We start from the raw sequence: 25456 nt of genomic DNA, 5'->3' as shown, positions 1-25456 counted from the left end.
TTACCGCCCCATCAGTCTACTCTCAAACGTCAGCAAAGTGATGGAAGGTGTCATCAACAGTGCCATCAAGCAGCACTTGCTTAGCAATAATCTGCTCTGTGACGCTCAGTTTGGGTTCGGACAAGGCCACTCAGCTCCTGACCTCATTACAGCCCTGGTTCAAACATGGACAAAAGAGCTGAAATCAAGAGGTGAGGTGAGAGTGACTGCCCTTGACATCAAGGCAGCATTTGACAGAGTATGGCATCAAGGAGCCCTAGCAAAACTGGAGTCAATGGGAATCAGGGGTAAAACTCTCTGCTGGTTGGACCTAGAACAAAGGAAGATGGCTGTGGTTGTTGGAGGTCAATCATCTGAGCTCCAGGACATCACTGCAGGAGTTCCTCAGGGTAGTGTCCGAGGCCCAACCATCTTCAGCTGCTTCGTCACTGACCTTCCTTCAATCAGAAGGTCAGAAGTGGGAATGTTCACTGATGATTGCACAATGTTCAGCACCATTCGCAACTCCTCAAATACTGAAGCAGTCAGTGAAGAAATGCAGCAAGACCTGGACAATATCCAGGCTTGGGCTGATATGTGGCAACTAACATTTGCGCCACACAAGTGCCGGGCAATGACCATCTCCAACAAGAGAGAATCTAGCCATCGCCCCTTGACATTCAATGGCATTACCATCGCTGAATTCCCCCACTATCAACATCCTAGGGGCTACCATTGACCAGAAACTGAACTGGAGTAGCCATATAAATACCGTGGCTACAAGAGCAGGTCAGAGGCTAGGAATCCTGCGGCGAGTAACTCATCTTCTATCTCCCCAAATCCTGTCCACCATCTACAAGGCACAAGTCAAGAGTGTAACGGAATACTCTCCACTTGCCTGGATGGGTGCAGCTCCAACAACACTCAAAAAGCTCAACACCATCCAGAACAAAGCAGCCCACTTGATTGGCATCCCATCCACAAACATTCACTCCCTCCACCACCGACGTACAGTGGCAGCAGTGTGTACCATCTACAAGACGCACTGCAGCAATGCACCAAGGCTCCTTCGACAGCACCTTCCAAACCCGCGACCTCTACCACCTCGAAGGACAAGAGCAGCAGATGCATGGGAACACCACCACCTGCAAGTTCCCCACCAAGCCACACACCATCCTGACTTGGAATTATATCGCCGTTCCTTCACTGTTGCTGGGTCAAAACCCTGGAATTCCCTTCCAAACAGCACTGTGGGTGTACCTACCCAGCATCAACTGCAGCATTTCAAGAAGGCAGCTCACCACCACCTTCTCAAGACAATTAGACAAGGGCAATAAAAGCTGGCCTTGCCAGTGACACCCACAGCCCATGAAAAAAAAACTTAATTTCCTAGGAAGCTAGGTGTAAGGGAAGGGATAGGGAATGCGCTGCCTGAAAGGCGGGGTGTGGGGCGATGGAAGCAGATACAATAACAACTTTCTAAAGGGAACTGATTGAATACATGAAGGTGAAACATTTGCAGAGTGATAGCTCTTTCAAAGAGCTGGCACATGCACGGTGGTCCACATAGCTTCATCTGTGCTGTATCATTCTCTGATATTAAGAGCACTGTTTTGGGGCAGGGGAAGTGGAGAAAAAGAGTATCAGCATTCCCTTGTCACACGCTATATAATATTCTCTGCTGCTCGTCAGCCTGTGCAACACTGGGCAAAAGCCTTCGCTAGCTGTAATGCAAATCTCTGCTTAGACCAGAGGTTAGTCACTTGAGCAGTGATGTCCAAATGTGCCTTTAGGAAGGGTAAAGTGACAAAATATTTGCGGGAGTGAGAGCAAGGGGAGAAACACACATGGAGCTTCTGTGCATCTTTAACATTAAAAAAAAACCAAGACATTTGGTCCAACTATTCCAGACTGATGTTTACTCTCCACACGAGCAGGTGCTCCTATCTCTTATTTACCCACCATGTTCCCATATCCTTTCATTCTTGGCTTTATCCAGTCTCAAATGTCGACAGTTTTTCATTCAGCCATTAAACCAGGAAATGAATTCTCAGCTCATGAAATTTCTCCTCCCATCAGTTCTGAATCCCTTACATTTCACCTTCTCTCTGTGGCTCATAGTTCTTGATTGCACTCCACCAACTACTGGAAACAGACTTTTATCTGAACTATCCATTCCTTTCATCATTTTAAAACAAGAAAGAAAAACACTCCATTCAGACCAGCTAACTATGTTTAGCCACAGGACTCGCACAGGAAATTTTCATTTCTCTCTTGCTGGGAATAAATTCACATATCTTAGGCTTCCCACTAAGTCAGGGCTCCCCAAGTTCCACAGCAATTAAAACCAACAGTGACATTTCCAAATAGACGGCGAAGTGCAGGGATATCAGCAACATAATTCGTCAGGAGGGCACCACACAACCAAAAGCTCAACTTAAACAGAATTTTGTAGCACATAAAAGACCATTTGGCCCAGCAGATTTATACCCAAGTTTATGCTCCACATGAGCCTCCGCCCACCCTTCTTCATCTCACCCTATCAACATATTCTTCTATTACTTTCTTCAAGTGTTCATCGAGCTTCTCCTTAAATGCATCTATGCCAGTCATCTCAACTACTCCACGTGGTAGCGAGTTCCACAATCTCACCCCTCCTTCTGTGCTGTAAATGACTGTGACTCTCAGGGTCAAGAGGTTTCTCCCAAATTCCTTATTAGATTTATTAATGACTATCTTATAGTTATGGCCCCTAGTTTTGGACTCCGTTAAATGGAAACATCTGTCTACCCGACCAAATTCCTTCATAATTTTGACAACAAAGTAGTGTAACTGCGGTATTTTAACAAGAACTCAGATTGATTTATTTTCTCCTGCCAAGTTCAGTCGAAACAGCAGCACATCAAACGCACATTATCGAGCCCTGGTTGCACATGCGGCAGAATTCATGAGCTGCTCCAAGGCAATTAACATAAATAACGTCCCTTTGGAAATTACTTAATTTTACTAATCTTTCTCTTTATAAATTATTTCAGCAGGATGTCAGCTCTCAAACACATAATTGTCTGTGTGGTTTTGGAGTTAAACTTAAAGTACATTACTCTGGATTTGGGAATTGTGGTCTGTGGTTGAAGATGATATGTAATATGCTGCTGACTGAAGTTTTTTTAATTAATGTTCAATGAAGCTTAAAGTCAGACATAAAAAGATAGTTTTTAAAAAGATGGGTGAATTTTTTTTTTTTGAGATATCTGGCATTACAAACTTGACCAGAGGAATTTAGTTTAGAGATACAGCACTGAAACAGGCCCTTCGGCCCACCGAGTCTGTGCCGGCCATCAACCACCCATTTACACTAATTCCATATTCCTACCACATCCCCACCTGTCCAATTCAAGCTGTTCAATTCATAACCATGCAACAAAGCAGCGAATTTCTGTCAGCTGTTGGAAATTTAAGAGCCCCTGCCCCAAATAAACACCTTAAAAAACCTCCTGAGAAGCATCTGTGGCCTCTGGAGCATTCCCAATTTTTAATCGCCCCATTAATGGCCGTGCCTTCAGCTATGGAATTCCTTCCCAAAACCTCTCGGACACTCTCTCCTCCTTCAAGAGGCTTCTTAAAACCTACCTCTTTGACCAAGCTTTGGGTCACCTGTCCTAATATCGTCTTATGGGGCTGAGTGTCAAATTTTGTCAGAAAACCTTTCCGTGAAGTGCCTTGGGGTGTTTTACTATGCTGAAGGTGCTATATAAATCCAAATGGTTATCCAGAAAATGAGCCCTCGGTTTATTTTAAGTGGCACCCATCAAATAGAGGAAGGCCCATTTCAAGAGTAAATGGCAGAATTGGCTCAGTAGTGACATTTAACCAGCTCACTTCACATGTTGAAAACGTTTTTGAAGGACAAAAAGCCACCAGGATAAACATGATCCTCTCAAAAGAAAAAAAGCCATTACTGGTGTCAGACGGACACCCGGACGGCACTTTTACTGAATCAGTTTATCAGTGATAGGCAACATGGTTTTGTGCAGGGAAGGTCATGTCTTACCAACTTAATAGAATTCTTTGAGGAAGTGACGAAGTTGATTGATGAGGGAAGGGCTGTCGATGTCATATACATGGACTTCAGTAAGGCGTTTGATAAGGTTCCCCATGGTAGGCTGATGGAGGAAGTGAAGGCGCATGGGGTCCAAGGTGTACTAGCTAGATGGATAAAGAACTGGCTGGGCAACAGGAGACAGAGAGTAGCAGTGGAAGGGAGTTTCTCAAAATGGAGACGTGTGACCAGTGGTGTTCCACAGGGATCCGTGCTGGGACCACTGTTGTTTGTGATATACATAAATGATTTGGAGGAAAGTATAGGTGGACTGATTAGCAAGTTTGCAGACGACACTAAGATTGGTGGAGTAGCAGATAGTGAAGGGGACTGTCAGAGAACACAGCAGAATATAGATAGATTGGAGAGTTGGGCAGAGAAATGGCAGATGGAGTTCAATCAGGGCAAATGCGAGGTGATGCATTTTGGAAGATCCAATTCAAGAGTGAACTATACAGTAAATGGAAAAGTCCTGGGGAAAATTGATGTCCAGAGAGATTTGGGTGTTCAGGTCCACTGTTCCCTGAAGGTGGCAACGCAGGTAAATAGAGTGGTCAAGAAGGCATACGGCATGCTTTCCTTCATCGGACGGGGTATTGAGTACAAGAGTTGGCAGGTCATGTTACAGTTGTATAGGACTTTGGTTCGGCCACATTTGGAATACTGCGTGCAGTTCTGGTCGCCACATTACCAAAAGGATGTGGATGCTTTGGAGAGGGTGCAGAGGAGGTTCACCAGGATGTTGCCTGGTATGGAGGGCGCTAGCTATGAAGAGAGGTTGAGTAGATTAGGATTATTTTCATTAGAAAGACGGAGGTTGAGGGGGAACCTGATTGAGGTGTACAAAATCATGAGAGGTATAGACAGGGTGGATAGCAAGAGGCTTTTACCCAGAGTGGGGGATTCAATTACTAGAGGACACGAGTTCAAAGTGAAAGGGGAAAAGTTTAGGGGAGATATGCGTGGAAAGTTCTTTACGCAGAGGGTGGTGGGTGCCTGGAACGCGTTGCCAGCGGAGGTGGTAGATGCGGGCACGATGGCGTCTTTTAAGATGTATCTAGACAGATACATGAATGGGCAGGAAGTAAAGAGATACAGACCCTTAGAAAATAGGCGACATGTTTAGATAGAGGATCTGGATCGGCGCAGGCTTGGAGGGCCGAAGGGCCTGTTCCTGTGCTGTAATTTTCTTTGTTCTTTGAATGAGAGGCAGTACATCCATTTATCGACTAGCCTCCTCCAATCCATCTTCAGAATTTACAGCTCTCCTTGCAGTTTTCAAATTCCTCCGTGACCTTTCTCGAACCTCCATCAGCGTGAAAACCCTCCAAGATCAGCGTTAACAAATCCTGGCCTCATGCACATTGCCCGATTTCCATCACACGACCATTGGTGGCCATGCCTACAGCTGCCTGGGCCTTAAGCTCTGGAATTCCCTCCCTAAACCTCTCCTCCTCTCTCCTACTTTAAGACCCTTCTTCACCTGTCCTGATAGCTATGTGGTCTGTCAAATTTCATTGATAATCACTCCTGAGAAGCATCTACCCAGCGGCAATGAAATTCCATTTTGCAAACAGCATTTGGGACCAGACACACCCGACCAAATTAAGACATGCAACGATGAACAGCTTGCAAGGGGAACAATACGAAGAGATTTAAAAACACAAATTAACATGAACTGCATAGAATCAAAGCATAGAATGACACAGCACAGAAGGCCATTCTGCCCATCGTGCCTATTCCAGCTCTTTGAAAGAGCTACCCACTTAGTCCCACCTGTTCTAGCCCCATAGCCCTGCAGATTGCCCCTCTCCACGTATTTACCAAAATTCACCTTTAGTTCGTTAGTATTGAAGCTGCTTTCATTGCTTTTTCAGGCAGTGCATTCTCGATCACAACGCCTCACAGCGTAAAATCTTTCTCCCTGTGTTACCTTTGCCAATTACCTTAAATCTGTGTCCTCTGGTTACCAACTCTTCAGCCACTAGCAACTGTTTCTCCTCATTTACTCTATCAAAACCCTTCATGATTTTCCACACTTAAATCTCCCCTTAACCTTCCCTGCTCCAAAAGGAACAATCCCAGCTTCACCAAACTCCCGACACTACCTCAAGTCCCTCATCCCTGGAGCCATCCTAGTAAATCTCCTCTGCACCCTCTCCAAGGCTTAGACATCCTTAGAACATAGAACATAGAACATCACAGCGCAGTACAGGCCCTTCGGCCCTCGAAGTTGCGCTGACCTGTGAAACCATCTGACCTACACTATTCCATTTTCATCCATATGTCTATCCAATGACCACTTAAATGCCCTTAAAGTTGGCGAGTCTACTACTGTTGCAGGCAGGGCGTTCCACACCCCTACCATTCTATGAGTAAAGAAATTACCTCTGACATCTTTCCTATATCTATCACCCCTCAACTTAAAGCTATGTCCCCTCGTGTTTGCCATCACCATCCGAGGAAAAAGACTCTCACTATCCACCCTATCTAACCCTCTGATTATCTTATATGTCTCTATTAAGTCACCTCTCCTCCTCCTTCTCGCTAACGAAAACAACCTCAAGTCCCTCAGCCTTTCCTCGTAAGACCTTCCCTCCATACCAGGCAACATCCTAGTAAATCTCCTCTGCACCCTTCCCAAAGCTTCCACATCCTTCCTATAATGTGGTGACCAGAACTGCACGCAATACTGAAGTGCAGCGCCCGAAATTGGACACAATACTCCAGCTTGTGTTTTTATGCTATGCACCCTTATTTATAAAGCCAAAGATCCCTTTTGCAAATTATCAGCAAATAATTAAGCAGGCTATTTACTATAAACACAAATTTCTAAAATAACATGGCAAACCTTGTGCGTCATCATCCGATGCTGTGCAATTACAGTGAGCTTTTCCACGAGTTCCCGTAAGTGCTCTTGTGTCGCGTGAGATATGGTGCTCAACACGTCAGAGTTTACCTCCGTTACACCATGTTTCTTCCCTGCAGTAGGAGGAGCAATGCATCATTTATTATTGCATGATTCAAAACAAATGCCTGCATTACTTCCCAATGAACCCAAAACGCAGCACCCAGTTCTTTGGGAAGTCGCAAACTCAACACCTACTGCATCTTATTCATTATTAACAATTTTCATTTAGACATGTTGTTGAAGCTTTTCGTCTTGCATTCATCAGGACAATCTGCAAGAATACCAATGCAAGGGAAAACAACTTTCTGCTGTACAAGAGAGTGCTGATTTGTTGGCAAGTGGACTCAATGGTAGAGGCGTTGCCATGGAGAATGCACCAGTTTATGATGACGAACAGTAACTTTCAAGCTTTGTTTGAAATTTAAACTAGGCAGCTTGACTCTGATTGGTCAAGGCATTGCCCGGAGGCATGAACCAGCGAATGGCTGCCACTTATTTTGTTTAGCTGAAACAGGCACAATGTGGATACATGTTCTCTCTGTCTGCAAAGAACAGGGCCCTGTGTATTAATATATGTAGCTTCTAGTACGCGCAAATGCACCACAGTGCGCGCCCTCCTGACAATCTTAAATTGGTTGTCAGCGTAATTATTAGCACTTGGAGGATCATTTAGCAAATGTTGTCCAATCGTGGAATCACATCTGATGAGTAATGTGACATGAATTTCAATGTCAGTGTGATGCTAGGTATATTGGCCACACATCCCAAAGACTGGCAGATCGTATCAAACAACAGGTCCCTTCCGCTGTTTGCGACGGGCAAGGTACACGTACCCAATCAGCCCATGCTTGCAAAACTCAAAACTGTGTCCAACATGAATGTGACTCCACAATTCAACAACATGTGCTAAATAATCCTCAGTGTGCGAAGAATTACACTGACAACCAATTTAAGATAGTCAGTGGGGCTCGCAGTGTGGCACATATGTGTGTACTGAAAGCTACATATAATAATACACAGGGCCCTATTCTTTGCAGACCAAAAGAACACGTACAAAGAATGCACCTGTTTCAGCTGAACAAAATAAGTGACAGCCATTCGCTGGTTCATTCCTCAGGGCAATGCCTTGACCAGAGTCAAGCTGCCTGGGTTAAATTTCAAACAAAGCTTAGCAGTTAACTGTTGGTCACCATAAACTGGTGCATTCTCCATAGCAACACCACTATCAGAGTTCACTTTGCCAACCAATCAGCAATCTCTTCTTATACAGTATAAAATTGTTGTTTTCCCTTACATTGGTATTCTTGCAGATTGTCCTGATGAGTGCAAGACAAAAGCTTCAACATGCCTCTATTTTCAGCAATACTCAAGTTCTGTACTACCAAACGACAATTTTCATTTGTATAGTACCTTCAACTTAGTAAAATGCCCCAAGGTGCTTCACAGGAGCAATCAAAAATGCGGCAATGAGACACAAGGCAATATTAGGACAGGTGATCAAAAGCTTGGTCCAAGAGGTTGGTTTTTAGAAGCATGTTAAAGGAGGAGAGAGAGAAGCAGAGATAGCAACATAGAAACATAGAACATAGAACAAAATACAGCACAGAAGGAGGCCATTTAGCCCATCGTGTCAGCGCCAGCCAAATAAGCTATCCACCCACACTAGATTTAGATTTAGAGATACAACACTGAAACAGGCCTTTGGCCCACCGAGTCTGTGCCGACCATTAACCACCCATTTATACTAATCCTACCACATCCTCACCTGTCCCTATATTCCCCTACCACCTACCTATACTAGGGGCAATTTATAATGGCCAATTTACCTATCAACCTGCAAGTCTTTTGGCTGTGACAGGAAACCGGAGCACCCAGAGGAAACCCATGCAGACACAGGGAGATCTTGCACACTCCACACAGGCAGTACCCAGAATTGAACCCAGGTCGCTGGAGCTGTGAGGCTGCGGTGCTAACCACTGCGCCACTGTGCCGCCCTACCACTGCGCCAAACTAATCCCATCTTCCAGCACCTGGTCCATAGCCCCGCAGATAATAGCACCTTAAGTGGAACGGAACCCCTTTATTCGTGTTCCACATTACAACTTCTCTTGTTACCCAGTCAACAGGCTGGTTCACTGAGCAGTTGTGGTATTGACCCTCGACCCAACATTAGCTCGTGAAAGCTGAGAATAATTATCTAACTTCACAATCTGTATCAGTAGGATTGCCAATTCTCATTCAGCATATTCATAGAATCATAAATTGCAGCACAAAAGAAAGCCATTCAGCCTCTTGTACCTGTCCTGGCCCTTTCAAAGAGCTGTCATGCTTAATCTCACATCCCTGCTTTTATTCCATAGCCCTGTAAGTTCCTCATTCTCAAGTACCTGTCCAACTCCATTTTAAAACTATTTATGGAATCAGCTTCCACCACCTTTTTGTGTAAAGCGTTCCAGAGCTCGACAATACTGAGTGAAAAATTTTCTTCATCTCTCCTCCAGGTCTTAGTCAGTGATTTTAAATCTGTAACTTCAAGTTTTTGACCGACTCGCTAGAGGAAATAATTTTTCTCTCTCTACTCTATCAAAACCTCTCATCATCTTGAAAACCTCTACTCGGTCACCTCTTAGCCTTTTCTGTTCCGAGGAGAAATTGGCTAGCTGAAAGAAGACAGATGGTGGTGGTTGATGGCAAATGTTCATCCTGGAGTTTAGTTACTAGTGGTGTACCGCAAGGATCTGTTTTGGGGCCACTGCTGTTTGTCATTTTTCTAAATGACCTGGATGAGGGTGTAGAAGGGTGGGTTAGTAAATTTGCGGATGACACTAAGGTAGGTGGAGTTGTGGATAGTGCCGAAGGATGTTGTAGGGTACAGAGGGACATAGATAGGCTGCAGAGCTGGGCTGAGAGTTGGCAAATGGAGTTTAATGCAGAAAAGTGCGAGGTGATTCACTTTGGAAGGAGTAACAGGAATGCAGAGTACTGGGCTAATGGGAAGATTCTTGGTAGTGTAGATGAACAGAGAGATCTTGGTGTCCAGGTGCATAAATCCCTGAAGGTTGCTACCCAGGTTAATAGAGCTGTTAAGAAGGCATATGGTGTGTTAGCTTTTATTAGTAGGGGGATCGAGTTTCGGAGCCACGAGGTCATGCTGCAGCTGTACAAAACTCTGGTGAGACCGCACCTGGAGTGTTGCGTGCAGTTCTGGTCACCGCATTATAGGAAGGATGTGGAAGCTATGGAAAGGGTGCAGAGGAGATTTACTAGGATGTTGCCTGGTATGGAGGGAAGGTCTTACGAGGAAAGGCTGAGGGACTTGAGGTTGTTTTCGTTAGAGAGGAGGAGGAGGAGAGGTGACTTAATAGAGACATATAAGATAATCAGAGGGTTAGATAGGGTGGATAGTGAGTCTTTTTCCTCGGATGGTGATGGCAAACACGAGGGGACATAGCTTTAAGTTGAGGGGTGATAGATATAGGACAGATGTCAGAGGTAGTTTCTTTACTCAGAGAGTAGTAGGGGCATGGAACGCCCTGCCTGCAACAGTAGTAGACTCGCCAACTTTAAGAGCATTTAAGTGGTCATTGGATAGACATATGGATGAAAATGGAATAGTTTAGGTCAGATGGTTTCACAGGTCGGCGCAACATCGAGGGCCGAAGGGCCTGTACTGCGCTGTAATGTTCTAATTCTAATTCTAATTTAAGTGCATATCCAGGTACCTTTTAAAAGAATTGAGGCTCTCTGCATCCACCACCACCGATCCTGGCAGTGAACTCCAGACACTCACCATCCTCTGGGTGAAAACGTTTCTCCTCATGTCCCCTTTAATCATTCTACCAACCACCTTTAATCCCCTGGTAACCGACCTCCCCACTATGGGAAACAGGTCCTTCCTGTCCACTCTATTGAGGCCCCTCATAATTTTGCATACCTCAATCAAGTCACCCCGCAGCCGCCTCAATTTACAGGAGCAGGCATCAGCATTCAGCCCATCGAGCCTGCTCCACCATTCAATACGATCATGGCCGAGCTTCCATTTCAATACCTTTTTCCCACACTATCCCCATGTCCCTTAATATCATTGGTATTTAGAAATATGTCAATCTCTACTTTAAGCATAATCAATGACTGAGTTACCACAGCACTCTGGGGTAGAGCATTCCCAAGATTCACAACCCTCCGAGTAAAGAAATTTCTCCTCATCTCTGTCCTAAGTGGCTTCCTCCTTATTGTGAAATTGTGTCCCCTGGTTTCAGACTCCCCAACCAGGGGAAACACCTTACCTACATCTACCCCATCTATCCCTTTAATTATTTTGTAGGTTTCAGTGAGATCACCTCTCATTCTTCGACACTCTAGAGAATACAGTCCCAGTTTTCCAAATCTCTCTTCATAGGACAGTCCTGCCATCCCGGGAAAAAGCCTGGCGAACCTTCGTTGCACTCCCTCTATGGCAATCATAGCCTTCCTAAGGTGAGGAGACCAAAACTGCATGCAGTATCCAGGTATGGTCTAACCAAGATTCGATACAATTGAAGCAAGAATCTTAGTTAGACTGCACCTGGAGTAGTGCATGCAGTTCTGGCCCCCTTACTTTTGGGAGGATATTATTGCCATGTTGTTTAGCAATAAATTCCAGAGTTTCAGGCCAAGACAACTGAAGGCTAAGCCGCCAATGATGGAGAGATTAAAACTGGGGATGCGCAAAAATAGTTCTCCTGAAAATGAGAATGTCACAAAATACTATGCACTAATTTAAAAAAAAGTATTGTATTGATTGGAAGGACAGAGGATCAGCATTCTCATACCATTACAGCTTCAAATAACCATTCATCTCACAACCAAAAAAGCTGGCTCCAAGCACTGGGAAATATACATATTTTATTTTGCCTCAAGCACTCTATTTCGAGGTCACTTGGAAGACGAGTATTGTATTAAAGAGATCACAGGAGGAAAAGCAGGCTTGGTGGAAATAGGTAGAGAGCATCAGAAACAGGTATTTATTTAAAATGGTTACAATTGATTTCTATATATAATACACATGCACAAACGCCATGTTACCAACAGTGAGATGAATTTTTTTTTTTAATTAAAAAGCAAAAGATAAAACTGCTCTTGAAACAAGATTAAGCACATTTTATTTTTAAAATGTGGGATTTTAGTTCAATGTAATAAATTAGCAAGACGACAAAGACAGCCAGAATAAAAAAAAAATCACGGTAGACATTGAGCTCTAGGCACCAAGTGGCTGACCTAATGTTATTTTTAGCTCAATTTACTGTTGTCGAAGCTGGTGCATTTACAGCAACAACTTGTGTTTATGTAGGTCCCTTAACCTAATATAACATTCCGAGGCATTTCACAGGAGCATTATCAAACAAAAATTGACACTGAGTCACGTAATGAGATATGAGGACAGGTGACCAAAATCTTGGTCAAAGAGGTAGAGTGTTTGAGGGAGAAATTTAAAGGAGGAGAGAGAGATGGAGAGGTTTAGGGAGAGAATTTCAGAGCTTCGGGCCCAGGCAGCTGAAGGCACAGCCGCCAATGGTGGAGTGATTAAAATCAGGGGTGTGCAAGAGGCCAGAATTGGAGGAGGAGAGATCTGAGGGTGGTAGGACTGAAGGAGGTTACAGGGATAGGGAGAGGCAAGACCATGGAGCGATTTGGAAAGGCGGATGAGAATTTTTATAAACTAAGTGCTGCCAGACCAGAAGCCCATGTATGTCAGCGAGCATTAGGTAGTGGGTGAACGGGACTTGGTACGAGTTAGAATACAGGCCGAGTTTTGGGTGAGCTCGATTGTGCTTTACATGAGGTGCAAAGCATGTAGGCGAGGGGCAGACTATACCAGTCTCAGAATTTAAAATGTTTTAATTGAACTAGCATCCACTGCTTTTGGTGGGAAAGTGTTCCCCACTTCTACCACCATTTTTGTGAAGCGTTTCCAAACATCTCCCCTGAATGGCCTGGCTCTGATTTTTAAGGTCATGTCCCCCAGTCCTAGAATCCCTGACCAGCAGAAGTTGTTTCTCTATCTGCCCATCAATTTCCATTCAAAATCCTATAAACATTAATCAAATCTCCCCCTTAACCTTCTATATTCCAGGATTTTAAGGATAAAAAACCAAAGCATTTTAGTTGGAGTTATGATACGGATCAGCCATGATCTAAACTGAATGCGGGCATCAATCGCAATGCCTGCATTTGTTGTCCATCCCCAATTGCCCTCGAGAAAGTGGTGGTGAGTTGCCTTCTGGAACCGCTGACGTCCATCTAGTGCGGGTACACGCACAGTGCTGTTAGGGAGGGAGTTCCAGGATTTTGACCCAGTGATAGTGAAGGAACGGTGATACATTTCCAAGTCAGGATGGTGTGATTTGGAGGGGAAAACTGCAGACGATGGTGTTCCCATGCATCTGCTACCCTCCTCTTTCTATATCTGAGGAGTTGCGAAAGGTACTGAACATGTACAATCAGCAAACATTCCCACTTACCTTATGATGGAGGGAAGGTCATCGATGAAGCAGCTGAAGATGGTTGGGCCTAGGACACTAACCGGAGGAACTCCTGCAGTGATGTCCTAGGGCTGAGATGAATGGCCCCCAACAACCACAACCATCTTGCTTTATACTAGGTACGACTCCAACGAGCAGAGATTTTCCCCCGATTCCCATTGACTTCTGTTTGGCTAGGGCCTCTTGATGCCACACTCAGCCAAATGCTGCCCTGATATCCAGGGCAATCACTCTCACCTCACGTTGAGCTCTTTTATCCCATGTTTGGACCAAGGCTGTAATGAGATCAGGAGCCGAGTGGCCCTGCAGAACCCAAAATGAGCGTTGGTGAGCAGGTTATTGCTGTTTACGTGGTGCTCGACAGCAGTGATGACGACACCTTCCATTACTTTGCTGGTGATCAAGAGTAAACTGAAGGGACAATAATTGGCCAGATTGGATCTGTCCTGCTTTTTGCAGATCTGACATACCTGGGCAATTTTCCACATTGTCGGCTAGATACCAGTATTGCAGCTGTAATGGAGCAGCGTGGCAAGGGGTGTGGCTAGGGGTGCGGCTAGTTCTGCAGCACAAGTCTTCAGTACTACAGCCGGGATGTTGTCAGGACTGCAGCTTTTGCTGTATCCACTCCGGTGGAGTGAACCGAATTGGCTGAAAACTGGCATCTGTGATGCTGGGGACCTCAGAAGGAGGTAGAGATGGATCATCCACTCAGCACTTCTGGTTGAAGATGGATACAAATGCTTCAGCCTTGTCTTCTGCACTGATGTGCTGGGCTCCCCCATCATTGAAGATGGGGACATTTGTGAAGGCTGAAGGGCCTCCTGTTTGTTCTTACACTCCAGCCAGCAGCTGAGGGTTTATTCAGTACTCATCTCTGCTACTCCCACAGTGGCTGTAAAGACTGAAGATCGTGAGAAAGGCATGACTGTGTTTGTTGGTTTTTTGATACATGATTGAGATAGTGCGCATAACCAACCAAACTGAAAAAAGGAATAAATGAGTGCGAAATATTGTGTTTGCACTATTAGAACGTGTTGGGAACTAGTTTTGGGACATAGGCCCTTGTAGTATTACCAGCTGAAACTGATAATTGTACAGGTCACTTCTACGCCTTCCTCAATTTACAATCTTTTAGTACAAACGTAATATCTACCTATAGGAATATGGAACACATTACCACCTGACGTAGTTGAGGTGCATAGCATAAGTTCATTTAAGGGAAAGCTAAATAAGCATGAGGGATTACGGAAGAGAAGGATATGCTGAGGCGGCAAGACGAAGTAGGGTGTAAGGGGGCTCGCATGGGCCCTAAAGCAAAATACTGCAGATGCTGGAAATCTGAAATAAAAACAGAAAAAGTACTGGTAATACTCAGCAGGTCTGGCAGCATCTGTGACAAGAGAAACAAATTTAACCTCTCGGGTCGATGACCTTCCGTTAGAACTGGCATTAGCCAGATGAGCCTAATGGCCTGTTTCTGCGCCGTGAAATTCTACGCAGTACAATTGGGTTTGCTACCTCTGTGGGTTTCCAATGAGAAACAGACAAACTATGAGAAAAGAAGGAAATAAGAATTTTTTTTTTAAAAATCACTGCAGTGATAGATAAATGCTCATGGATTTCCCAGGGTGCTGCTCATAAATTATTCAATACACAGTAAGGACAGGAATGTTAATGCCATGTGATGCATAATGCATTATCCTGCTGCTAAGAAGCTTAAAGGTTCTAAGAGGAACCTTTAAGACTACAAGTTCAACTGCTAGATGAGTTCATAGTTCAATTGGACCAAAATCCTTGCTTTTGTTTTGAAGTGTGATTGGCAAGATAAAATCAACAGGCTGCAGACATTTAGACTTTGGTATATTCTGTTCCAAGGGATATTTTCCTGCACATTTCAACAAGGGAAGAGGTAATGTGAAAAGAAGAAAAAAAAAATGGAATGGAGGGAGAAAAGGGAGCGGACGGAAGCTTAACCTCTTGCAGGCGACATCTATCAACAAAAACGATTTGACTTGGCCATGAGATGGCAAGCAGCTGGGACATCCGGAGAAGTGGCTCAAATGTACATGTGCATCCACGACACTTGCGCAACAAGAAGGAATTCAAGAACTATATCTTTACCCAGAGAGTCCTGAGAATACGGAACTCAGAACCACATGGAGTGGTTGAGGCTAACAGTACAGATGCTTTTAAAGGGAAGCTAGATAAAGACATGAGGGAGAAAGGAGTGGAAGGCTATTGCTGATGGGTTGAGATGAAGTAGAGTGGGAAGAGGCTCTGGCAGATTTAAAGACAATGGCTGGTTTCTGTGCTGTAAATTCCACGTCGCACACACTTGGGACTCGGCCCACCTCCAGTCCCATATTTACACCACCATGGTTTATCTGCAAAGTGCATGCAAGCAGATGCACTTGAACAGAGCAGGGATTTCCTAATGGTCCAATTAGGCATGCAAAGAAAACCTATGAGTGCACAAAGGATCATGCTGATCCATCAACGAAAGATAGCAAAAGAGTCACTGCTTAAATAGGACAGCTTCACTCCACTTGTGTTATTTAGCTGTTCAGGCTTGAACAACAGTGAATGGATTTTACTTTTGCAGGTGGCTCAGGGTGTTCTAAGGAAGTTGATGAAAACTGCTGTCCCTCAGGCAGTTTATTAGTGTGCATGAATTATACACATTCCACCCTCCGAGCAACAGGTAATGCCTTTCAGTCAATAGGAGCAACAGTCGGGATCAAGCAAGAACCTTTGGGGATGGCCACAAACTCTCCTGAGCCACTCGCTAGCACTGGAGGGCTTATGAAACACCACGAGGAGCAGGGAGTGGAACGCAAATTACTGCCAAAAGAAAACTGGAAACCTGCATCACTTTCCACTCGAAGGGTCACTCAAATAACCATTTCAAAGCAGGTTTCATGATATACAAAAACCTGATGCCTACAGATAAAGAGAGTTCACTTTTCCTTCCAGATTGCTGTTATACAGTTAAGCAATTACATGAAAAGCAGTGTGAAAATGAGAACAGTAGGCCTAAAGAAACACCAACAGAATAGAAGGGGGAGAAAGAAACAACTCATTAAACCAGCACCTTGGGCGTTTGGTGTTTATCACAGGCTCCACAAACTTGCTCAGGGGAAAAGTGAGATCAAGCTAGTCAAGGAAGAAAGCCGCAGAGCGTACCAGAACAAATCAGACTTCCCTATTCAGTTACCTCTTTGTTAAAAGCCAACTCTACAACTTTAAAAACAGGAACAGTTTGCACAGACTTAGCACATTTAATATACATTTATTATATTTCCAAGAGAACTGTGCTTTTTTTGAAAAAATTACCTGAAAGAAATTGAATTTAAAAAAGTCAAATTGACTTTTGAAAAGAAAGGCCTCGTTTTTAAATGACCTTTGCTTTTTGACACAATTCCAAAAGGTGAGGGACTAGCCACTGCAGCAACTCCTGCATTCAGTGGTTTACAAAACAAGAATTGCAACAGAATTAAACACATATTCAAAACTACCTCATATAAAATAAGGACAGGATTTTATTAACAAATTACCTGGGCAGAATTCAGCTGGAATTAAATTAACTCCAGTTACAGGGGCCACTTTCTATGTATTCACTCAAGGCTTTAAAAAAAAGGCAGCTGGGAGATTCCAAGTCACACCCATAGGCTTAGTTTGGGATGAAGCTGAAATAAAGACAATAATAGCACATTCTATCCATTATCAGAGCTGTTATCATGAGCTAAATGCCTTTGAATTCAGCACTTTCTGCTGTATTAACAGAGTGCTCAAAAAGAATTCTATAATCATCCTTTTAATCACAAGCTTTGGAAAATAGAAAAGCAAAATACTGCAGATGTTGGAAATCCGAAATAAAAATAGGAAATGCTGAAAATACTCAGTAGGTCTGGCAGCATCTTTGGAGAGAGAGAAACAGATGTTTAAGATCAATGACCTTTCATCAGAACTGGAAAAAGTTAGAAATGTAATGGGTTTTCAGCAAGCCATTTGCTAGGCCATTGGTTGTGGTTGTTGGAGGTCAATCATCTGAGCTCCAGGACACCTCTGCAGTTCCTCAGGGTAGTGTCCTAGGCCCAACCATCTTCAGCTGCTTCATCAAAGACCTTCCCTCCGTCATAAGGTCAGAAGTGGGGATGTTCACTGATGATTGCACAATGTTCAGCACCATTCGTGACTCCTCAGATACTGAAGCAGTCCGTGTAGAAATGCAGCAAGACCTGGACAATATCCAGGCTTGGGCTGATAAGTGGCAGTAACATTCGCGCCACACAAGTGCCGGGCAATAACCATCTCCAACAAGAGAGAATCTAACCATCTCCCCTTTTCATTCAATGGCATTACCATCGCTAAATCCCCCACTATCAACATCCTAGGGGCTACCATTGACCAGAAACTGAACTGGAGTAGCCATATAAATATCGTGGCTACAAGAGCACGTCAGAGGCTAGGAATCCTGCGGTGAGTAACTCAGCTCCTGACTCCCCAAAGCCTGTCCACCATCTTCAAGGCACAAGTCAGGAGTGTGATGGAATACTCTCCATCTTCCTGGATGAGAGCAGCACCAACAACGTTCAAGTGCGACACCATCCAGGACAAAGCAGCCTGCTTGACTGGCACCCCATCCACCACCTTCACCATCGACGCAGAGCAGCAGCAGTGTGTACCATCTACAAGATGCACTGCAGCAATGCATCAAGGCTCCTTAGACAGCACCTTCCAAACTCCCGACCACTACCAACTAGAAGGACAAGGGCGGCAAATGCATGGGACCACCACCTGCAAGTTCCCCTCCAAGTTACACACCATCCTGACTTGGAACTACATCGCCGTTCCTTCACTGTCGCTGGGTCAAAATCCTGGAACTCCCTTCCGAACAGCACTGTGGGTGTACCGACCTCACATGGACTGCAGCGGTTCAAGAAGGCAACTCACCACCACCTTCTCAAGGGCAATTAGGGATGGGCAAAAAATGCTGGCCTAGCCACTGACACCCACATCCCATGAATGAATTTTAAAAAAGTGAAAGGCAGGAGGGTGGAAAAAGAAAAAGGAAAGTCTGTGACAGGGTGGATGACAAGAGAGATTAAATAACAAAAGAGCTGGTGTTGCAAAGCCAAAGGGGAGCGGTAATGGGACAAGTAAAGAAACAAAAGATCTGTCAAGAGGAGGTGTGAATGGCAGAATGATGAACTGCTGCTGCCCAAAATCAAAAATAATGGAAAAACAAAAGTAAAACTAAAACCTGCAAAGAACAAGGAAACAAAATAAGGGCAAAGCTTAGTCTGAAATTGTTGAACTGAATGTTGAGTCTGGAAGGCTGTAAAGTTTTTTTTTTGGGATCCTTAAGGGGGAGGGGAAGCAGCCCCAAGTCGTGGTCCACACAGGCACCAACGACATAGGTAGGAAGAGAGATGGGGATTTAAGGCAGAAATTCAGGGAGCTAGGGTGGAAGCTTAGAGCGAGAACAAACAGAGTTGTTATCTCTGGGTTGTTGCCCGTGCCACGTGCCAGCGAAGCGAGGAATAGGGAGAGAGAGGAGTTGAACACGTGGCTGCAGGGATGGTGTAGGAGGGAGGGTTTTGGTTTCCTGGATAATTGGGGCTCTTTCTGGGGTAGGTGGGACCTCGACAAACAGGATGGTCTTCACCTGAACCAGAGGGGTACCAATATCCTGGGGGGGAGATTTGCTAGTGCTCTTCGGGGGGGTTTAAACTAATTCAGCAGGGGGATGGGAACCTAAATTGTAGTTCCAGTGTACAGGATGTTGAGAGTAGTGAGGTCAGGGATAAGGTTACAAGGACGCAAGAGGGCACTGGCAAGCAAGAACTTGGTTTAAAGTGTGTCTACTTCAACGCCAGGAGCATCCGGAATAAGGTGGTGAGCTTGCAGCATGGGTTGGTACCTGGGATCTTGAGGTTGTGGCCATTTCAGAGACATGGGTAGAGCAGGGACAGGAATGGATGTTGCAGGTTCCGGGATTTAGATGTTTCAGTAAGAACAGAGAAGATGGTAAAAGAGGGGGGGGGTGTGGCATTGTTAATCAAGGAGAGTATTACAGCGGCAGAAAGGACATTTGAGGACTCGTCTACTGAGGTAGTAAGGGCCGAGGTTAGAAACAGGAGAGGAGAGGTCACCCTGTTGGGAGTTTTCTATAGACCTCCGAATAGTTCCAGAGATGTAGAGGAAAGGATAGCGAAGATGATTCTCGACAGGAGCGAGTGTAACAGGGTAGCTGTTATGGGGGACTTTAACTTTCCAAATATTGACTGGAAATACTATAGTTCGAGTACTTTAGATGGGTCAGTTTTTGTCCAGTGTGTGCAGGAAGGTTTTCTGACACAGTATGTAGACAGGCCAACCAGAGGCGATGCCACATTGGATTTGGTACTAGGTAATGAACCCGGCCAGGTGTTAGACTTAGATGTAGGTGAGCACTTTGGTGATAGTGGTCACAATTCGGTTAGGTTTACCTTAGCGATGGGCAGGGACAGGTATATACCGCAGGGCAAGAATTATAGCTGGGGGAAAGGAAATTATGATGCGATTAGGCAAGATTTAGGATGCGTAGGATGGGGAAGGAAACTGCAGGGGATGGGCACAACCGAAATGTGGAGCTTATTCAGGGAGCAGCTACTGCGTGTCCTTGATAAGTATGTACCTGTCAGGCAGGGAGGAAGTTGTCGAGCGAGGGAGCCATGGTTGACTGAAGAAGTTGAAGCGCTTGTCAAGAGGAAGGCGGCGGCTTATGTTAGGATGAGACGTGAAGGCTCAGTTAGGGCGCTTGAGAGTTACAAGCTAGCCAGGAAGGATCTAAAGGGAGAGCTTAGAAGAGCGAGGAGAGGACACGAGAAGTCATTGGCGGATAGGATCAAGGAAAACCCAAAGGCTTTCGATAGGTATATCAGGAATAAAAGAATGACTAGATTTAGATTAGGGTCAATCAAGGATAGTAGTGGGAAGTTGTGTGTGGAATCAGAGGAGATAGGGGAAGCGTTAAATGAATATTTTTCGTCAGTATTTACAGTCGAGAAAGAAAATGTTGTCGAGAAGAATACTGAGATACAGACTACTAGGCGAGATGGGATTGAGGTTCACAAGGAGGAGGTGTTATCTATTTTCACACTTTCCAAAATTGCTAAGTCCCCTGGGCCAGATGGGATTTATCCTAGGATTCTCTGGGAAGCCAGGGAGGAGATTGCAGAGCCTTTGTCCTTGATCTTTATGTCGTCATTGTCAACAGGAATAGTGCCGGAAGACTGGAGGATAGCAAATGTTGTCCCCTTGTTCAAGAAGGGGAGTAGAGACAGCCCTGGTAATTATAGACCTGTGAGCCTTACTTCGGTTGTGGGTAAAGTGTTAGAAAAGGTTATAAGAGATAGGATTTATAATCATCGTGAAAAGAATAAGTTAATTAGCGATAGTCAGCACGGTTTTGTGAAGGGTAGGTCATGCCTCACAAACCTTATTGAGTTTTTTGACAAGGTGACCAAACAGGTGGATGAGGGTAAAGCCGTGGATGTGGTGTATATGGATTTCAGTAAGGCGTTTGATAAAGTTCCCCACGGTAGGCTATTGCAGAAAATACTAAAGTATGGGGTTGAAGGTGATTTAGTGCTTTGGATCAGAAATTGGCTAGCTGAAAGAAGACAGAGGGTGGCGGTTGATGGCAAATGTTCATCCTGGAGTTTAGTTACTAGTGGTGTACCGCAAGGATCTGTTTTGGGGCCACTGCTGTTTGTCATTTTTATAAATGACCTGGATGAGGGTGTAGAAGGGTGGGTTAGTATATTTGCAGATGACACGAAGGTCGGTGGAGTTGTGGATAGTGCCGAAGGATGTTGTAGGTTACAGAGGGACATAGATAGGCTGCAGAGCTGGGCTGAGAGATGGCAAATGGAGTTTAATGCGGAAAAGTGTGAGGTGATTCACTTTGGAAGGAGTAACAGGAATGCAGAGTACTGGGCTAATGGGAAGATTCTTGGTAGTGTAGATGAGCAGAGAGATCTTGGTATCCAGGTACATAAATCCCTGAAAGTTGCCACCCAGGTTAATAGAGCTGTTAAGAAGGCATATGGTGTGTTAGCTTTTATTAGTAGGGGGATCGAGTTTCGGAGCCACGAGGTCATGCTGCAGCTGTACAAAACTCTGGTGCGGCCGCACCTGGAGTATTGCGTGCAGTTCTGGTCACCGCATTATAGGAAGGATGTGGAAGCTTTGGAAAGGGTGCAGAGGAGATTTACTAGGATGTTGCCTGGTATGGAGGGAAGGTCTTACGAGGAAAGGCTGAGGGACTCGAGGTTGTTTTCTTTAGAGAGAAGGAGGAGGAGAGGTGACTTAATAGAGACATATGAGATAATCAGAGGGTTAGATAGGGTGGATAGTGAGAGTCTTTTTCCTCGGATGGTGATGGCAAACACGAGGGGACATAGCTTTAAGTTGAGGGGTGATAGATATTGGACAGATGTAAGAGGTAGTTTCTTTACTCATAGAATAGTAGGGGCATGGAACGCCCTGCCTGCAACAGTAGTAGACTCGCCAACTTTAAGGGCATTTAAGTGGTCATTGGATAGACATATGGATGAAAATGGAATAGTTTAGGTCAGATGGTTTCACAGGTCGGCGCAACATCGAGGGCCGAAGGGCCTGTACTGCGCTGTAATGTTCTATGTTCTAAAGTGCCTAATCAAAAAATGAGTTTCTGTTCCTCAGGCTGAAGAATTAAATGACAGTCGGCCGGAAGCTCAGGGTCACACTTGTGGACTGAACAGAGGTATTCTGCAAAGCAGTCACCCAATCTGCGTTTGGTCTCCCCAGTGTACAGCAGGCAACATTCTGAACAGCGAATACAGTATATTAAATTGAAAGAAATACACATAAATCGCTCTTTCACCTGGAAGCAGTATTGCAACTCCTGCACTTGCATGGAAACCCACGGGAAGGGGAAGGGGAAGGGGTGTTGGGACGATCGAGGAGTAGACTAGGGTTATCATGGAGGGCACGGTCCCTTCAAAATGCTGAAAGGGGAGGGTGAACGGGCAGTGGGGGGGGGGGGGGGGGCGGGGGCGTGGGGTAGATGCATTTGGTGGTGGCGGAAATGGCGGAGGAGGATCCATTGAATACGGAGGCTGGTGGAGTGGAAGGTGAGGACAAGGAGAACCTATCATGGTTCTGGGAGGGAGGGAGAAGTGGGGAAATGGGATGGACATGGTCTCCCTCTGATGAAATGTCATTGACCTGAAATGTTAACTCTGCTTCCCCCTTCACAGATGCTGCTAGACCTGCTGAGCGTTTCCAGCATTTTGTGTTTACACTTTGGAAAATTGATATTTATGTGCACTGTGTATAAATAGTGCAGGATATAAAAAGCATATCAAGGCACTGCAGAATGGAAACAATAGTTACGAGAATGATACTAGAGGAGGGAGGTTATACCCACCATGGAAGACTGAACAGGCTGCGCCTCTTCCCTCCAGAGGGAAGAGGAGAAGACTGAGGGGTGACCCCATAGGGTTTGATAGGGTGGTCGTAGAGAACATGTTTTCACTCGTGGAGAGGCCAGAATTAGGGACCATGTATTTAAGATAGTCGCGAATAACTCCAATAGGGAGAAACACCACTTCGCCACCATGTTCTCAAGGGAAATTAGGGATGGGCAATAAATGTTTGCCTCGCCAGCGATGCTCATCGCAAGAATGCGCAAAAAAAATCTTCATCCAAAAAGTCGTTATAATATGGGACTCGCTACCACAAGGAGTAGTTGAGACGAATAGCACACTTACATTTCAGGGGAAGTTAGATAAACACAACAGAGCACTTTACAGCCAATGAAGTATTTCTGAAGTGCAGTCACAGTTGTAATGTAGGAAACGTGGCAGCCACTTTGTGCACAGCAAGCTCCCACAAACAGCAACGTGATAACGACTAGATAATCTAATTTAAGTGACGTTGGTTGAGGAATAAATATTGGTCAGAACGCTGAGGAGAACTCTCTTGCCATATCAAGCCATTTAAAAAAATAAGTAGAGATGCAAAATAAACTATTTTGGCACTTGCATTACGTGTCAGCAGTTGCAGTCGAAACTATTACTTTTACTTAATTAGGTCACATGATTGGTGGAACGTTGGGACATTATCATTTTGCAAAGTAGGTGAAAGATATTTTTAAAGTCAGACTTGCAAACCTAGTCACTATCTCCAAATACACTGAAAAACAGGCCTCCAGGAAATGTCCAAAAATTAATGAAGTTAAATGTTTTGTGTTTTAGAGGGGATTTGTTTGCAGTTCTATACATCAAGAACGTCAATATCTCATGTCTTCTCCTCTTAATGGGCATGAATCGTTCCTTTTTCCTGTTAACAGTTACCCCCACGGCCTCTGCCTTCAGCACCCAATTTAATGCCAAATTAAAGGAGTCTTCGGTTTTAAAACGGTATCCACAAAAACTCACTTTTATATAGAGCTTTTAAACCTAGTAAAAAAATGGTTCAAGCCACTTAATAGGAGCGTTACAGACAGCATTTGACACTACTTACATGAGATGATATTGGGACAGTGGTAGGTTTTAAGGTCAAAAGGGGTGGGGGGGGGGGGGGTGGAGTGAGGGAGAGGGGCTTAGTGAGGGAAATCCCAGAGCTTAGAGCCTTAGCAGCCAATGGTGGGGCATTAGACATCAGGAATGCTCAAGAGGGCAGAACTGGAGGAGTGCAGAGATCTCAGAGGGTTGTAGGGCTGGAGGAGGATGTTAGAGATAGTGAGGGGCATGGGTCAGGCAGCCATTTGAAAACAAGGGTGAGAATTTTGAAACTGAGGCGTTGCCAGGCTGGGATCCAATGTAGGTCAGCAAGCACAGCGGCTGATGGGAGTATGGGACTTGGTGCGAATTAGGATACAAACAGCAGAGTTCATAGATGAGCTCAAGTTTATGGAGAGTACAGGGCAGGCCGCCAGCCTTGGAATAGTTGTGTCTGGAGGTAACAAAAGGCATGAAGTAGCCAGCCCCAACCCCATTCCACTGAAGTCAATTGTCCAACAGGCAGCCGAACTTTGTACTGCCCGTTCTTGTACTCGTGATGATGACTCTTAGCAGCTACATCTTTTAAAAATTGAGCTGTTGCGATGGGACTCAGACACCTACCTATTTCTAAAGTTTTTTTCTGCAGGGAGACGGAGGAGAGAAATGCTTCGTCTTTACAGGACCGGATTATAGCGCCCACCAACTCCGAGTTTGTTGCAAGGATGCGTGCATTCTCTTCAGTGATGTTGACCCCGGCCATGGAGGCCACATCATTGATGTCATCCTCGTCCCTGGAGAATTAAAAGACATTTAGTAGCGTCAGGGAGAAGGCCATTATTAACCACATACTTAAAAGGAGACTACAATTTCAAACTCAACAGTTGGCCCCATTTGTGATGAAAAATGCAAAGAATTACATAAAACATACAACACAGAAACAGGCCATTCGGCCCAACCTGTCTGTGGTGTTTTTACTCCACACAAGTTCCCTCCCATTCCATCAGCCTGATCCCAGCCTTTCAGCATATCTTTCTCTTGCCTTTTCTCTCACATACTCATCTAGTTTTCTTTTGAATGCATCTAAGCTATTTCCCTCAACCACTTACTATGGTAACAAGTTCCATATTCTAACGAGAAGTTCCGAAAAAGGGTCACTGACCCGAAACGTTAACTCTGCTTCTCTTTCCACAGATGCTGCCAGACCTGCTGAGTATTGCCAGCATTTCTTGTTTTCATTCCATATTCTAACCACTCTGCTCATTCCCCTATTAAATTTATTAGTAATTATCTTGGATTCATTTTGAATTCTTCCACAAGTGGAAACATTCTCCCCACATGGACTGTATGCAGCCCATTCATAATTTTAAAAAAATCAAAAGACTGACTGACTTGTATCTACATCGGGCCT

At 44.7% G+C, this 25456-nt stretch overlaps 1 protein-coding gene across 5 annotated transcripts in view; it reads right to left on the bottom strand.

The window, feature by feature from the left end:
- The window catches only part of LOC137369733 (transcription initiation factor TFIID subunit 4-like), a 190562-nt gene that overhangs the window by 96071 nt on the left and 69035 nt on the right, over positions 1–25456 (bottom strand). For all 5 annotated transcript variants that reach the window (XR_010975002.1, XM_068031115.1, XM_068031116.1 and 2 more), the window contains exons 10-11: positions 24670–24839; positions 6930–7060 (exon numbers count right to left, since the gene is read on the bottom strand). Coding sequence is in view for 4 of the 5 variants with exons in the window: in XM_068031115.1 (XP_067887216.1) it covers positions 6930–7060; positions 24670–24839 (301 nt within the window). In the remaining variant the exon portion in view is untranslated. The remainder of the gene's footprint in view (positions 1–6929; positions 7061–24669; positions 24840–25456) is intronic.

Source organism: Heterodontus francisci, chromosome 5 (genome assembly GCF_036365525.1).
Source record: "Heterodontus francisci isolate sHetFra1 chromosome 5, sHetFra1.hap1, whole genome shotgun sequence".
Taxonomy (NCBI): domain Eukaryota; kingdom Metazoa; phylum Chordata; class Chondrichthyes; order Heterodontiformes; family Heterodontidae; genus Heterodontus; species Heterodontus francisci.
This window is presented reverse-complemented; position numbering and strand designations above follow the sequence as displayed.